Source organism: Ziziphus jujuba, chromosome 4, assembly GCF_031755915.1.
Source record: "Ziziphus jujuba cultivar Dongzao chromosome 4, ASM3175591v1".
NCBI classification, from domain to species: domain Eukaryota; kingdom Viridiplantae; phylum Streptophyta; class Magnoliopsida; order Rosales; family Rhamnaceae; genus Ziziphus; species Ziziphus jujuba.
Window position 1 is genome coordinate 22045970 of NC_083382.1, and position 14380 is coordinate 22060349.

Consider the following 14380-nt stretch of genomic DNA (forward strand, 5'->3'; position numbering starts at 1 on the left):
GAAGAATTGAGGAGAGAGAGAGGTTTCTTGCTTTGCATGAGAAGTCTACGTGAAGAAATAGAATAATGGTTGGGTGGTGCTAATTTTTGGCTCTATATACTTGTTTCATTCATATGGTCCCTTTTTTTATTTTATTTTTTTTATATTTATAAAATAACTTGATATACACTCTAGGGTGACATAGGAACTGTAATCTCTTTCTTTCTCTCTGTTTCTCTCTCATAAACTTAGGTTGCCCCATCTCCACTCAACCTGTAGTTTCCCTAGCTTTAATTGTTTCTTTGAAATCTAACCCCAATTTTATCAATCAAAGCTGCCTTTGGACAGTGTAAAAGAGGCAACCCTCAACTACATTTTTCCTCCTACAAGTTTCCATATATTATACATATCTACAAGCACAATCAAACTTTAGATCTAAGCAACCCTAGCTATCTTTCTTATGTATTTTTCCGTATTGATTTTTTAGATTTCTCTCTCTCTCTCTCTCTCTCTCTCTCTCTCTCTCTCTCTAAAATAAGAGCAGCAAAAGAGCAGAGAATTAAAGAATATTCATTCATGCATGCAAAGAACGAAAAAGTGAAAGAAGAATTTAATTCCTTCCCGACCCACACCATCAGAATTGGCATGAAGGAATTATCTTAGCTTCTGAAGACACAAGTATGCTTTTTCTTCCTTTTCTTTTTAATACTCTCTCTCTATCTCTCTCTCTCTCTCTCTTTAGAATATTTGTTTATTTGGAGTAGCAGTTGTGGAAACAAAGAAATAAAGTCAGATACAGTCTGGAATGGGCATAAGTGGAATTAAAACAAGGAAATGACAAGGTGCAATGATCATGGAGCCGACGACCAAACAATAATTGCTAATCAAGGACGAAGAGATCATAACCTAATCAGAACTTGTCCTTCGTGTGGTCATCAGATCAAATGCACCCAAAACCAGGTTCTCGTTAGAATTCCATTGTTTTTACTTTGTTTTCTGCACTCTCACGCTTTCTGCCTGCTGTAGTAATAGTCCTATTATCATAGTTGCTGTTATCTGTTATTATCTAATTACATGTAATTCATGAAATATGATAACCTGTCTAAATCATCTTTCACTGCGTCTAATATTGAAAAATTATATGGTATCCGCATTTTAACAAAATACAGATATCTGCATTATAGAAGAACTTATATATATATATATATATATATGAACATATAACCAAGCAAATTATGTATACTAAGATATACATTTGCATATATGCATAGGGTGGAATTCATGATTTGCCAGGCTTACCTGCTGGGGTGAAGTTTGATCCGACTGATCAAGAGCTTCTGGAACATTTGGAGGGGAAGGTACGGTCTGATGCACACAAGCTTCACCCTCTTATAGATGAGTTCATTCCTACAATAGAAGGAGAGAATGGAATCTGCTACACTCATCCAAAGAAGTTGCCAGGTGACTGCATTTTGATTATATGCAGAGATGATCGTGAAATTAAATATATAAAAATGCAAGCCAATTATTCAGATATTATTGGATGAAATCCTTAATTTTATCATATTTTTAAGATCTATTAGTATTTATTTGGAAAGGAATAATGATGCATGTTGATCGATCGGGATATATAATGAAATCTCAACAAATTGATTTAGCAGATGAGTTAATTAATTTAAGAATGTAGTCTTTTATGTGAATATATATATATATATATATATGAAAATAATAATAATAATAATAATAATAATAATAATAATAATAATAAATAATAATAAAATAAACTTTTCCTCATATTATGCATAAAATATTCAACAAAATTACACAACTTACAATAATAACATTTTTCAATAGGATTCCATCTCTTCGATATTGCATATTAATTCAGGTTAAATCACTCGACAGGGGTTAGCAAAGATGGGTTGGTTCGCCACTTCTTTCATCGACCATCCAAGGCATACACAACAGGAACTAGAAAGAGGAGAAAGGTGCTTACAGATGCCGAAGGTGGCGAGACCCGGTGGCACAAGACAGGCAAAACCAGGCCAGTATTTTACAGTGGCAAAGTGAAAGGTTATAAAAAGATACTCGTGCTTTACACTAATTATGGAAAACAAAGAAAACCTGAGAAAACCAATTGGGTAATGCACCAGTACCACCTTGGAAACAATGAAGAAGAGAAAGATGGAGAGCTAGTGGTTTCCAAAGTTTTTTACCAAACACAGCCTAGACAATGTGGCTCGGTTATGAAAGACTTGCTCCCTCCAAAATTGAAGGGACAAAGTGGGCATGAGACACTTGTTCATGAGTACTGTAATCCTTCTTTCATATCCTTTGATCATGGCCCACAAAATGGAGTAAGCAATGCTCAAATACTTCCTCATTTTGCTGTCCATGGCCACAATGGTTCTTTTGTTTCTTAAAGGACTGCAAAATTGAAGGTCATTAAGGAGAAGAAGATGGTGTGTATATATATATATATATACATACATACATATATAAACATACATATATATAGGCTTGCAATAAAGGCAACGTGGGTATATATTTTTATGGTGGGCTTGACCACAATGTTGGTTCCAATAATGGCGGTGACAAAGTTATTTAGTATGCTGATTACTTTATAAGGGGTGAGGAAGGGGAAAAGAATAAGGAGAAAGAAAAAGGGGTAACTTTAGTTCGGTGAGAGCCAGATTCTTCTGGGTAAGAATTGAAGATTTGGCTGTGACGTCTTTTTTCTTTTTTTCTCAAAGGGCGGTATCTTGCAATGCATGCTTTGTACAGTCCTCTGTGAGGAAGCTGTAACTTTTATATGGTTCATGACCTTTTAATCTTGAAAGACTGTTAACCTGAAAGCTGTACAAAGATAATATATTATAGCCTTGTAGTTTATTATGTCTAGATTACTTCTTGTATTATACTTCTTCTCTAGCTTACAATGGTTAAATAAAATTGTCATATTTTCTATGGCAATTCCTTGCACCTCAATTCGAACTAGGTGCAACTTTATTTATTTGCAATTTTGTCCAATTTGAATTTGCAATAATGATAATAAGACTGTGTTTACCAAGCAATGGAAAAATGATTTCATTGGTTTCTATTAAATTCCATTTAACTTTTTAATAATTTATTTATCCGTATTTAATTTTTATTAAATTTTGAACCAATAAAATTATAATACATGATCTTGCCATGTTATTTTGTATATAAGTTATATATCTAGGAATACTTTAAAATTTTATAAGTGAATTTTAAACAGCTACTGTTTAATTTGGTATCAAAATTAAGTAATGTTTGAGATCCCAAATTGCTTATTGAATCTATTTATTAAGATCCTATTTGGATAATTGTGAAATTAGTAAGAATTTAACTTTTTTTTTTATAGAAAAATAATAATTTTTTTATATTTGGATATTTATTTTAAGATGGAAAAATATAGATCAAAAGAACTAGATTATCACTTATGTGGTAAAATATATAGAAAAATTATTCTTACTTATAAAACTGTTATTTTAAGAATCGAAGGAAAAATAGTTATATGATTTTTTTTAAATATAAATTTACTGGTAATTTATGTACAATATTAAATTTAATTGTGTACAAGTCTTAACTTTTCAATTATTCATCAAATATAACAAGAGAAAAATTGACTTATTTCCTGGAAAACTAAATTATATAAATCAATTTTTTTTTTAACATTGATATATTTCAAATGGATCCTAAATGATATGGTAGTTTTTAATTGACTTATTACTATGTTTTACTTGTTTATTTAAACGTTATTTTTTATATCTAAGACATAAGAACATTTCAACTACTAATCTAAGACCATGTGTCACTTAGTAAATATATTGTGATGTGTCATTCGTTAAATACAATTGGTGAATATTTTGATATCTGAACATTATTAATCAATTAATATACCTCTCATACCTACACTCATGACATGGGTTTAAAGCAGTACACCACCTTCACTTAGTTTAAGAATTATTGTAACCATTAAAAAAAATATATACGATCAAAATTTGATAATTAACTTTAATTAGTGAATTTTATCTTGAAAATTGTAAAGACACTTTCAGAATTGAAAATGAAACAACGGTTAAAACTGTTTTGTTTTATGGTTTGATGAAGATTAGTTTCAACACCATCAGTACAGATCAGGAATCTTTAATTGTTTCGAGTTTTCAACCGTGCAAAATCTGCTCCTTTGCAGTAAGACTTTCTGGCTTAAGCAATAACTATTGCAAGCTTCTAATATTTTTATCATTATTATTATTATTTTTCAGTTTCACCAGGTAGTGACAAAAGAGAAATTGCAGCTTTTAATTGTCCAGTGCTTATAGCAACCCTATTGGGAGCAATATCTACCTCTTCTTAGATAACAAAATATACAAGTTCGAGATTCTGAAAGGGTCTTCTTTACAGGTGAATATGGAGCATCTCCAAATGATTATTCTTGATAGATCTATGCTTTTACTGTATCATTGTAGTGCTCTTAGACAAAAATTGAACTCCGTGGCATATAAAAATTAGATTTTGCCATCAATACTTCTGGAGGACATGTTTCTCGTAAAAAGCAAGAATATCCTTCTTCCTAGGACTCTTCAGCTCAAGCAATTGAGAACCATAACCATGATTTCTCAACTATTGCTGCAACTTCTTCACAGTAAACTTTGTATAGTCCACAAATTCATTTTCCTGGCTAGCATCTTTATTTACAAAGTCCACAAATTCATTTTCCTGGCTAGCATCTTTATTTTCATCAGCCTCGAAAGCATAATCTGTGGCACCTGAACTAGTGCATTTTCTTGGGCTCATAGCAGTCTTGGATCTCTTCCCTGCTCCAGTCATTTCCTCATCAGTATCAACTTATTGAATAGGATAATTGGGAGCCTCTGGTCTTGAATGTTTCCCAGAAGTAGATTTCAACACAGAATTCACCGGATTTTCTATCAAGTGTAGTGAATTTAACTCCTGCTGAAGTGAATCCAGTTTTAACTACATAGACTGCAGCTGAAGCTTAAGAGATTCTTCCTTGCACTTTGCTGAAGCATTTTCTGCACGTTCAGACTGCAAAAAGCTCTCATAAAATTGGATCAAACTCAATATTTGCACATCATTTGATTTCAAAAGTGATTCTATCTCCTCTTCTCATTTTGGTCACTGTTTCAACTAAAGCAACCTTAGAGACACAGGTTTTGGAAACATGGAGTCTCTCTGGTTCTACAACCAGATTCTTGTTTTCTGCCTCCTTTCTCATTTTGGTCATTGTTTCAAATAAAGCAACCTTAGAGAACCTGTTTTGGAAACATGGATTCTCTCTGGTTCAACAACCAGATTCTTGTTTTGTTCCTCCAAGCCTCCTACATGCTTTCCAGCACCAGTGATCTTAGAAAGAGTTTCAGTTGTTTGCTCCTGAATGATATTCTTTACATCTTGAGCAATCACGTCTTCAGTATGTGGTTCAAGAATGTCTTTCACTATTTCAACTTTATTCTCTGCAACATTACAATGTCTGTGCCTTTCCTTAAATTGTTTTAGCTCAGAGAAGTACTTCTGCTCCAGTTGGGTTTTCTCCTCCTCTAGCATTTCAACTTTCCTTTCCATGGATTGGTTATTTGCTTCCATCTCCAAATTGTTTTAGCTCAGAGAAGTGCTTCTGCTCCAGTTGGGTTTTCTCCTCCTCTAGCATTTCAATTTTCCATTCCATGGATTGATCATTTGCTTCCATCTCCTTGAATGTGTTCCCCAACCGTTTGATTTGATTTTTCAGGGTGGATGACTCTAAATCATAGTAAGAAGCTTCGACTCAGCAGCCTGCAGATAGATAATACTAATAATAATAAAATGCTAAATCACCGCTAATCTCAAAAGCTATAGCATATAGGAAGTGGAGCCAATAATGCATATTGAACATATTTTCAAATATTTTCTAATATGCCCCTCATGCATAAGCCAATTAACAAAGCAGAAAGAAACTGGGTCTTACATATGACAAACAACGAAAACAATTATTTTAAAACATAAATTCAAATGAGGGTACTGAGGATTGAACACACCTCTCATTCACCAAGGTTCTTGTACCATGTTAAATCACCACTAATTACAAGAGGTATAGCTTATAGGAACTGGGCCCAACAATACATATCAAGCAGATTTTCTAATAACACATACAGAAAGAACCAAGAGCACAAATCAGTGTCTCCTTGAATTCTACCGATCTTCCAGAGATTGGAGGCTACAAAATGCTAATTCCAAGAAAAATACAAATTTTAAAGAAGCTCACCTTCAACCCTAAACTCAATGAAGCAGACAGTTGCTCAGAATACTGAAGCTTTGCCACTATATTCTTAATTTCCTGTTCCTGCCATTGCCACAACCAGGTAAAGTGACAGCTACAAGTATTGGCTGTCCAGATAGAGTATTGGGATCACCAAGAGCAAGGGAGTGAGAGAAACCAACCTTTTCTGCCAACTTGCTGGAGAATTCGGCCCTTAGACCTTCTTCTCTGACTAGCACCTGCTTATTTGTGCACTCTTGCAATGTTGTTGCCTTCTCAAGAGCAGCTTCAGCTTCTCGAACAGCATTCTCATATTTTTGCTTCCACTCAGCAGCTGCCTTCTGGGCAGATTGACCTTTTTTATCACCATCAGCCTCTATCAGTTCAGTTGTCTTGCTCAAGGACTTGAAGAGAGTAGTTTTTGCAGAAGCCTTCTCATCATCAATCTTTTTCTTACACAATATTTCTTCATATTTTATTTTCCAATCAAAAGATTCTTGCTTTGAAGAGTTCAGCATCTCCAGTAAAGAAGATATTTTCTCCTCCAACAAGGTGCACTTACTCTTCAAATCAATAGAGCGAGTCTTATAACAATCATCAATATTCCTCATGTCAATAATAGCACTCTCATAATGCTTTTGATATTCAGTTTTCAACTTTTCAATCCCTTCCAGCTGCCTATTAAGTATTTCAATCTTATCTTTCTGTGAGTTGAGTTTCAACATGAGGCCACTCCTCTATGCTTCAACTTCCTCTATTTTCTTTTTGACAAGATTAAGTATGGAACCCTGCAAACTGAAATTCCACAGATTTGTTGTTAAGTAAAGGCAAATAAATAAAACTGAATGGTGACACCATCAGATCAAACAGTTTGTCCAATCTGAGAACCTGGTACAATCTAGATTGCTATAATCAACACAATAGATATAATGAGAGGAGGTACAATCTAGATTGCTATAATCAACACAATATATATAATGAGAGGAGGTTCTAACTTTAGATTGGAAGACCTAAGCTGCTCTTTGACCTGGTAGAAAATGTGCAGAGCAAGGTGCAAATGTTACTTATCAACATGAAAGGTAAGAAAATGTGCCTTATATACAGTCATATGCATCTGCATGCCAGCGTTTTTGTCAAGTAACAGCCAATCAAGCAGATTTACATAGTGATGGATAAAGCAAAAACAAAAATATCAAAACTTGAAACAAAACCTTTGCTGTAGGAAGTAGGAGAGCTTCTGCCATTTCTCTGGGCCATGTATTTTGGCTTCGTATTCTGATAGCATGCTCCCAAGAAACTGTGGAACATAATGTATGAATTGCATATATAAGCTGATAATAAACCATAGCAGAAATCATAGAGAATTAGGAATAACATGCAGAGGATTTGAGTTATGCAAAGTTGCAAACAAAGTTACAGCATATTATCAACCAAAAAAAAAAAAATAGAACCATGTTCATAAGTTTAGTATACTATTAAAACGAAAGAAAAAATTAATTAAAGCAAAAGATTCTATTGCATCAATGTGCCTTAAACATAACATGATTTTGCACTTTAGTCCTTGAACTTTCTTTAGCATCAACACCCCTGGATTTTCATAAACAGTGCAATTTTAGTCTCTAACCCTTAGCCGTTTAAAGTTTTTTTTTTTTTTTTTTTCCTCCTTTTTTCCCCCTTTTGAATTGACTGAAACTAATTTGTTTTTCCACCTATTCCTCACACCCTAGCCTTTAACATGCAAAAAAGACCTCCAAACAGCTAAAAAATACACCATGTTCAAAAGTAAGGGAGTTAGACTGCACTTTTAAAAGCTCAGGGGGTGTTGGTGGAAAAAACTAGTTTATAAACTAAAGTGCATAATCATGGAAAGTTGAGGAGACATTGCTGCAAACCACACCGCTCCTCTCTCCCCCAAACACCAAAAAAAAAAAAAAAAAAAGGCAAGACACACACACAAAAATAAACTAAACTATAATCAGATATGCATGAGATATGAAGGAAGATAGAATGCATGAGTGGCCCAACAAACTTAAGAAGTGATGCATTTCTATCAATTTCACATAAAGAGTTTTGAACTGAAACAGGCAAGATATAATATAACGAAAAGCATAAAAAATTATTAAAAAATACCAAGTAAACTTTGTAAACCAGCTTTGATGCATTTCACAAAATAAAATTACATGAAAGAATAACTAACCAATTTCTCATGTGCAACAATTCCTTCACAGTCTAGGAGTAAAAGAGTGTATTCGGTTCCATCAGTTGCAGTCCTCTTTGGCCGTGCACTCCACATCCAAAGCTCTTCACTGCATGACCGATGGATGGATGCAGCTGGAAATCTACCACTGCTATCAAGAAGCTACAACACATACACTAAATAATAAATCATCCTAGATTTGATATTTCTCATCAACATGTTTCTCTCAGTCCATCATATTCAGTCAATTTAAAAAGCCACTATCCAATTATTTTCATAATCAATTGCTTTCAAACTTGACACAGAATCTCTTTTAATTCGAACTATATCTGAAGCTGTTTTACTTACGATGAACAGAATTTTAGATCTAACAATAAAATTCCTAAGCCAAAACCGATAAGCTAATATGATCGGTAGTTGCAGTAATCCTTTAAAACAAATAGCAGTTTCCCTCATAAGAAGTCCATGCCTCAATATTCAGTTATGCAAAGCCCACCTCCTCGTAACGTTTTGTCACATTAAAGATATTAGGAAAAGACCCCATTGTTCATGATTCACATTATTTTCATTCTCAACAAATCAATGCAAATACAAGTACCCAAGAAAGCAAATGTACAACCAAGACATGCTTAACTCACAGGGGAATAATATGCGCTTTATCTGAGAGAAAAATAAAACCGAAAACAGGCAAACATTCTATGGTCAGGAGGATAAAATACAAGGACCACTTGAAGGCAGCAGCAATATCCCAAGTTTCAGTTTATATTATCTTGATTTTTTTTCTTTCTCCTCACGTTTCCCAGTAACCAAACAAAACAAACGCAAGATACCGACACCCCGAACTGTAAAAATATACATGACTCAAAATGAAGTTCTTGCGCTGATGGGCATGGCCGAAGAGAGAGACGACAGCCACAGGGCCTTTAAGCAGTCGAAGCGCATTCATGGCTTCTGGGTCCATCCTGAACTTTCCGTTGTTATCTCCATAGATAAGACGTATGGGTACGGGCCAGGCATGATCAGTGACGTTGGGGTCAGAACCCTCGTTGGAGTCAGAGAATGTGCTCGGAAACTTACTCGGCATCTTCACCACCAAAACCCTCCCATTAATGTGATTTTCTATGGCCTTTTCTGGGTAAGGAATTTTTGAGGTTTTGTTTAAAAATGGCGGTGGCAAAGGTGGCTAAACATAGAGAGCACGGAAAACACAGGGAAAATGGGAAGGAATGTTGGAAAATTACAAAATCGATAGTAGTTTTGGTGTAATCACTTTTAATTCGGAACAAGTAACAATACTCTGGTCGCATAAGTCCTAGCACGCTCAACTACGCTTCAATTAAAGAGGGGAATTTGGCCAATACCCCTGTTGGAAGGCGTTAATCAAATCCACCCTCCGTTTGATTTTTTTTTTTTTTGTTTTACACTTTGTACCTATTTTAACCTTAACAAAAATTAAAAATAATCTACATATCCTTTTATTTTCCCCTTTGTCCACAGTACCACTACCATCCTTTCATCTTTTTTGCAAACTTTCCCATTTAAAACAAAAAGCTTTGCTCTTTTCCCTCTCATTTTTACTCGCGACTTTCATCTTCCTCCCTCAAAAAGTATCCCTATGTTAAGCATCATTTGTTTATTTTCTTTTTTATTTTTTTTTTGACAGGGTTATTTGCAAAATCATGAATATTATTGTTGTGTATGCTGTGTATATTGTAGATTTGGTTTTTAGATAGTGTGTTTTGAATTTAGCTGGTATATAATATTTTCTGAGTAATTTGTGATAAATTTAGGACTTTGAATCAATTTATTTGGTTTGAAAATCGATTAAAAATTGAAAATTTTATAAATTTATATTAAATTAAGTTTTTTGAATGTAAGTTATTTTAAACTAGCTTTTAAGATAAATTGATATCGTATATCAATTGGAAATGAAGAGATGAAAAAAATGGGAGCAGTTTGGCTGGAAAAGGTGGCTGGAGGTAGGAGATCCGACTGGGACAAAAATCGGGTCCGAAATCCGATTTTCCTATATTTGAGTCAACCCGCTAATCTGAATAGAGGTTGAAAGAAAAGCCAACGACATGATCTCCATGCTAGACGGCATGTCATTCCACGTCATCCAGGTCAGATGACATATCGTTTGAGATGAACAACATGTTGTCTTGCCAAGAAGACACGTTGTGTGAATGGTGTTACTGATGATGTCAGCAAATTTTTTTTTTTTTTTTGTTTTTGTAAATTTTTTCCAATTCAAAAAAATTAAAATATTTATTTATTAAAAGTTTATAATTTTTTAAAAATTATAATTAATTTTATTGTTTAATTTTTGTTTTGAAAATGTTTCTTTTGGAAGCTAAATAGTTGTATATTTATTTTTGTTGGTCAATTATGGTCTCTCTTAGTGAATATGGTAGACCAATATGTATTGTTTTGATTTTTTTATTTGTTTTATAAGATTCATATATGTGATCAAAAAGTTGGAATAATTTCAATAAATATACATAAATAAATATGTTTGATCAATTTTTATGATATTTAATTCATTCATACGTAGTTATATATATATATATACATGTATCTATGAACTTAAAATGTAGATGAAAAATGATTACTCTTGGCAATTCATATTTATAGGTTTATTTTTTATTGGTTTCATTTATATATATTTTATTTATCATTTAGGGTTGTGGTTATTTATATATACATATTTGACTATGTGCTTCAATGTGGATAAAAATTGATTGGTATTAGGACCCATTCAAGATTTCTTCTTGGAACCCTAGTTAAGCCCTAATCCCAGGAAAAACCTTACCGAATCGTCCTATGGAATATCCGACAGTATCTTCCTTAAGGGTTGAATATGCCCTAAAAAATTTTTGTACTAAAACACACTTCTATACAATACCACATTATCTCTCCCTCCTTACTATAAATAATTCCACAATTGACAGTACTTCGATAAAAATTTAAGAACATATATATTAGAAATAATTTAATAACAAAAGATACCTTTAAATATTTACGTTCACCCACATCACTCACTTAGTGTCGTACTACATTTAATATTGTTTTACAATCATACCCATACACAATGTAAATAAGAGGGAAATAAAACAACAATAGTCATAGTAATATTAATAATAATAATAGCACAACTTGCTCGAAGGCTACCACATTTGTCCAAGGGTTAACATACTTATCCGAAGGCTAACATTTGCCCAAAGCCTATCATACTTGCTCGATAGCTATCGTTCCTACCCGTAGGCTGTGATATTTGCCCGAATGCCACCGTATAATAATAATAATAATAATTTATAATAATAATAACAAAAATAATAAAAATGATAATGGTAATAATAATGAGAATAATAATAATAAAATAATAAATAAAAATAAAAATAATAACAATAGTAATAACATTTATAATAATCTCAATAATTAATAATAATTGACAACAATTTCAATGGTAATAAAAATAGTAACAATAATAATAATAATAATAATGATAATAATAATAATAAATAATGGAAATAATAATAAAAATAATCATAATAAATAATAATAACAAATACAACAACAAGAACAATAAAAACAATAATGATATTAATGATGGTGATGATAATAGTAGTAGTAGTAGTAGTAGTAGTAGTAGTAGTAATAATAATAATAATAACCGCTAAAAATGATAATAATAATTAATAAATAAAAAAATAATAATGATAACAATAATAATAACAACAATAATAGTAATAATAGTAATAATAATAAGGCAATAAGAATAATATTAGAAAATCGAATCATAAATAGATAAGGTAACATGACATAAAATAATATTTCAAAATTTATAAACATATTACGAAATATGAACACTCGTATCGGAGGTACATACGATACCATATAACAAGCTATACAATCCATGATATCAACTGTCGCTGATACTCTTCTACCAATATAGCCCGGGATGGTTGCCTATAATGGACGTCCAACCTTCTAGACTTTTAAGCAACATAGTTAAGAGACTGGGCTATTCATGGACCGAATCTGATCGTTGCCATCGTATAGTGTAGTACATATAAACATAACCTAGTATGTCTATATATATGTATACTTGTATATACATGAAAAATATATTTGATGCACTATACTATATACTAGTGATGCTAGACAGTGTTTGGCGTCCCTAGTACTATTTGATGGGGAAATTAAATAGAGAAATTTGCAAACGGTTGCCTTAGCATCCACATGCCACCGATGCTATCAACAATCATCCTGGCCATGGAGAGGGTGATTTATGCTCACTGTATAATACTTGCCAACCCCAGGTTCATACCTCCCACAAAAAAAACCCTATATACTTGCGTGCTAACAATAAATATGGTACTGAACACCAATACTGTATGGTGTATCTAAAACCATAATAACCTGATGCACCATACTACTAGTGGTGTTAGGCGATACCTAGCGTCCCACGTACGACTTTGACGGGGAGGTTAAAGAAGGAAACTTGCAAACGGTCGCTTTGGCATCTCAACAACGCCGATTCTTATAACAATCATTCTGGCCATGGAGAGGGATGGCTTATGCTCACTGTATAATTCCTGCCAACCATCGGGACTATGGCATCTCACAGGATGATCATACATACTTGCATACTAATAACAGTATAGTACAAAACACCAATACGGTATGATGCATCTTAAAAATATAAAATTTTATAATATTATAAATACCGAAATTTGATAAAATACAACAAAATTTATACACTTTTACTAAATCTATAAAATTTCATATTTCCTTTTAAATTGTCGCATAAATCTAACAATTTTATAAAATTAATCATAAACAAAAATAATTTCACTTTCGCAAATATTCAAATACACAAATATATTTGTACAATAAAAATTATTATTTCTTTAAATCCATAAAATTAATTTATGCAAAAATTATATCAAATCACATGAAACTTACATATAAATAAACATACATAAATATATTTTATTTAGCATACTAACTCAACAATAAAATATAACTATAAATTTAACAATAATTTAACACAATAATTTAACATAATAATTCTTTTTAAACCATAAATATAAATTTCATGCATCAAACATATTTATATCACATAGAATCTATACAATAAAATTAGATAACAATTTTTCTTAAATCATTAAAATTTATTTATGCAAAAATTATACTAAATCGCATATAATTTAATTTCACATAAACACATTTTATCATACGAAATAAATACAACAATAAATAAACACAATTAATCTCTCCAAACCATATAATAAATATTATATAGCAATTATATTTAAATCACATAAAATAGCATAATAAAATTTAATAACAATTTTCTTAATTTTTAAAACACACATAATACTTTATAAAATGTTAAATAACATAAAATATACATTCACACACACATACACATAGTACAACCTTTTAACAAGTATGTACACATTCATATATATATATATATATATATATATATATATATATATATATTACATATACATATATATCTATACACAAATATGTATAGTTATATGTATATATCTATATACATATAAATATATTCTTCTATAGGTATCCATACATATATCCATATATATATATATATATATTCATACATTTAAATATATACATACAAACCTTTAACAAGCATATTTTAATAAATATAACTATCAACATATATATATATATGATATGTATATGCACAAGCTTTCAACAAATGTATATTTATACAAATATACATGTATATATTCATACATCCCAATACATATATACAAAACGTATGTACTTACAAACATACACATACATATGTGTACATAAACATGTATATATATATACCCAATTTAATTTAATTTTTCAATTTTTTACATCTAATATAATAGTTTATTCAAAAATAGCATCTT

General features: G+C 31.6%; 2 protein-coding genes across 3 annotated transcripts; one reads left to right on the forward strand and one right to left on the reverse strand.

Moving 5' to 3' along the window:
* The first annotated feature begins 332 nt into the window (after positions 1 to 332).
* Positions 333 to 2874, forward strand: LOC107417198 (NAC domain-containing protein 73). Of its 2 annotated transcripts, none has more exons than XM_016025793.4 (4): positions 333 to 657; positions 744 to 939; positions 1251 to 1440; positions 1885 to 2874. In XM_016025793.4, the coding sequence occupies exons 2-4, from the start codon at positions 814 to 816 to the stop codon at positions 2400 to 2402; spliced, it is 834 nt and encodes a 277-aa protein (XP_015881279.1). In that variant the 5' UTR covers positions 333 to 657; positions 744 to 813; the 3' UTR covers positions 2403 to 2874. The 2 variants fall into 2 exon arrangements, with proteins under 2 accessions (XP_015881279.1, XP_015881280.1); XM_016025794.4 differs by having other exon boundaries at positions 334 to 657; positions 747 to 939.
* Positions 2875 to 4319: 1445 nt separating this feature from the next.
* Positions 4320 to 9839, reverse strand: LOC107417194 (uncharacterized). Its single transcript, XM_060816791.1, is given in 7 exon segments — positions 4320 to 5799; positions 6042 to 6142; positions 6269 to 6346; positions 6445 to 7057; positions 7474 to 7559; positions 8460 to 8621; positions 9253 to 9839. Coding segments are annotated over 6 exon segments (1287 nt in total). The 5' UTR covers positions 9544 to 9839; the 3' UTR covers positions 4320 to 5799; positions 6042 to 6085.
* Between the last annotated feature and the right edge of the window lie 4541 nt (positions 9840 to 14380).

Excerpts from the sequence above, each read along its gene's own strand:
- LOC107417198 (XM_016025793.4), top strand. The coding sequence starts at position 814 with ATGACAAGGTGCAATGATCATGGAGCCGACGACCAAACAATAATTGCT. Across the intron at positions 940-1,250 it reads TCAAATGCACCCAAAACCAG|GGTGGAATTCATGATTTGCC; the intron begins GTTCTCGTTAGA and ends ATATATGCATAG. Across the intron at positions 1,441-1,884 it reads TCATCCAAAGAAGTTGCCAG|GGGTTAGCAAAGATGGGTTG; the intron begins GTGACTGCATTT and ends ATCACTCGACAG.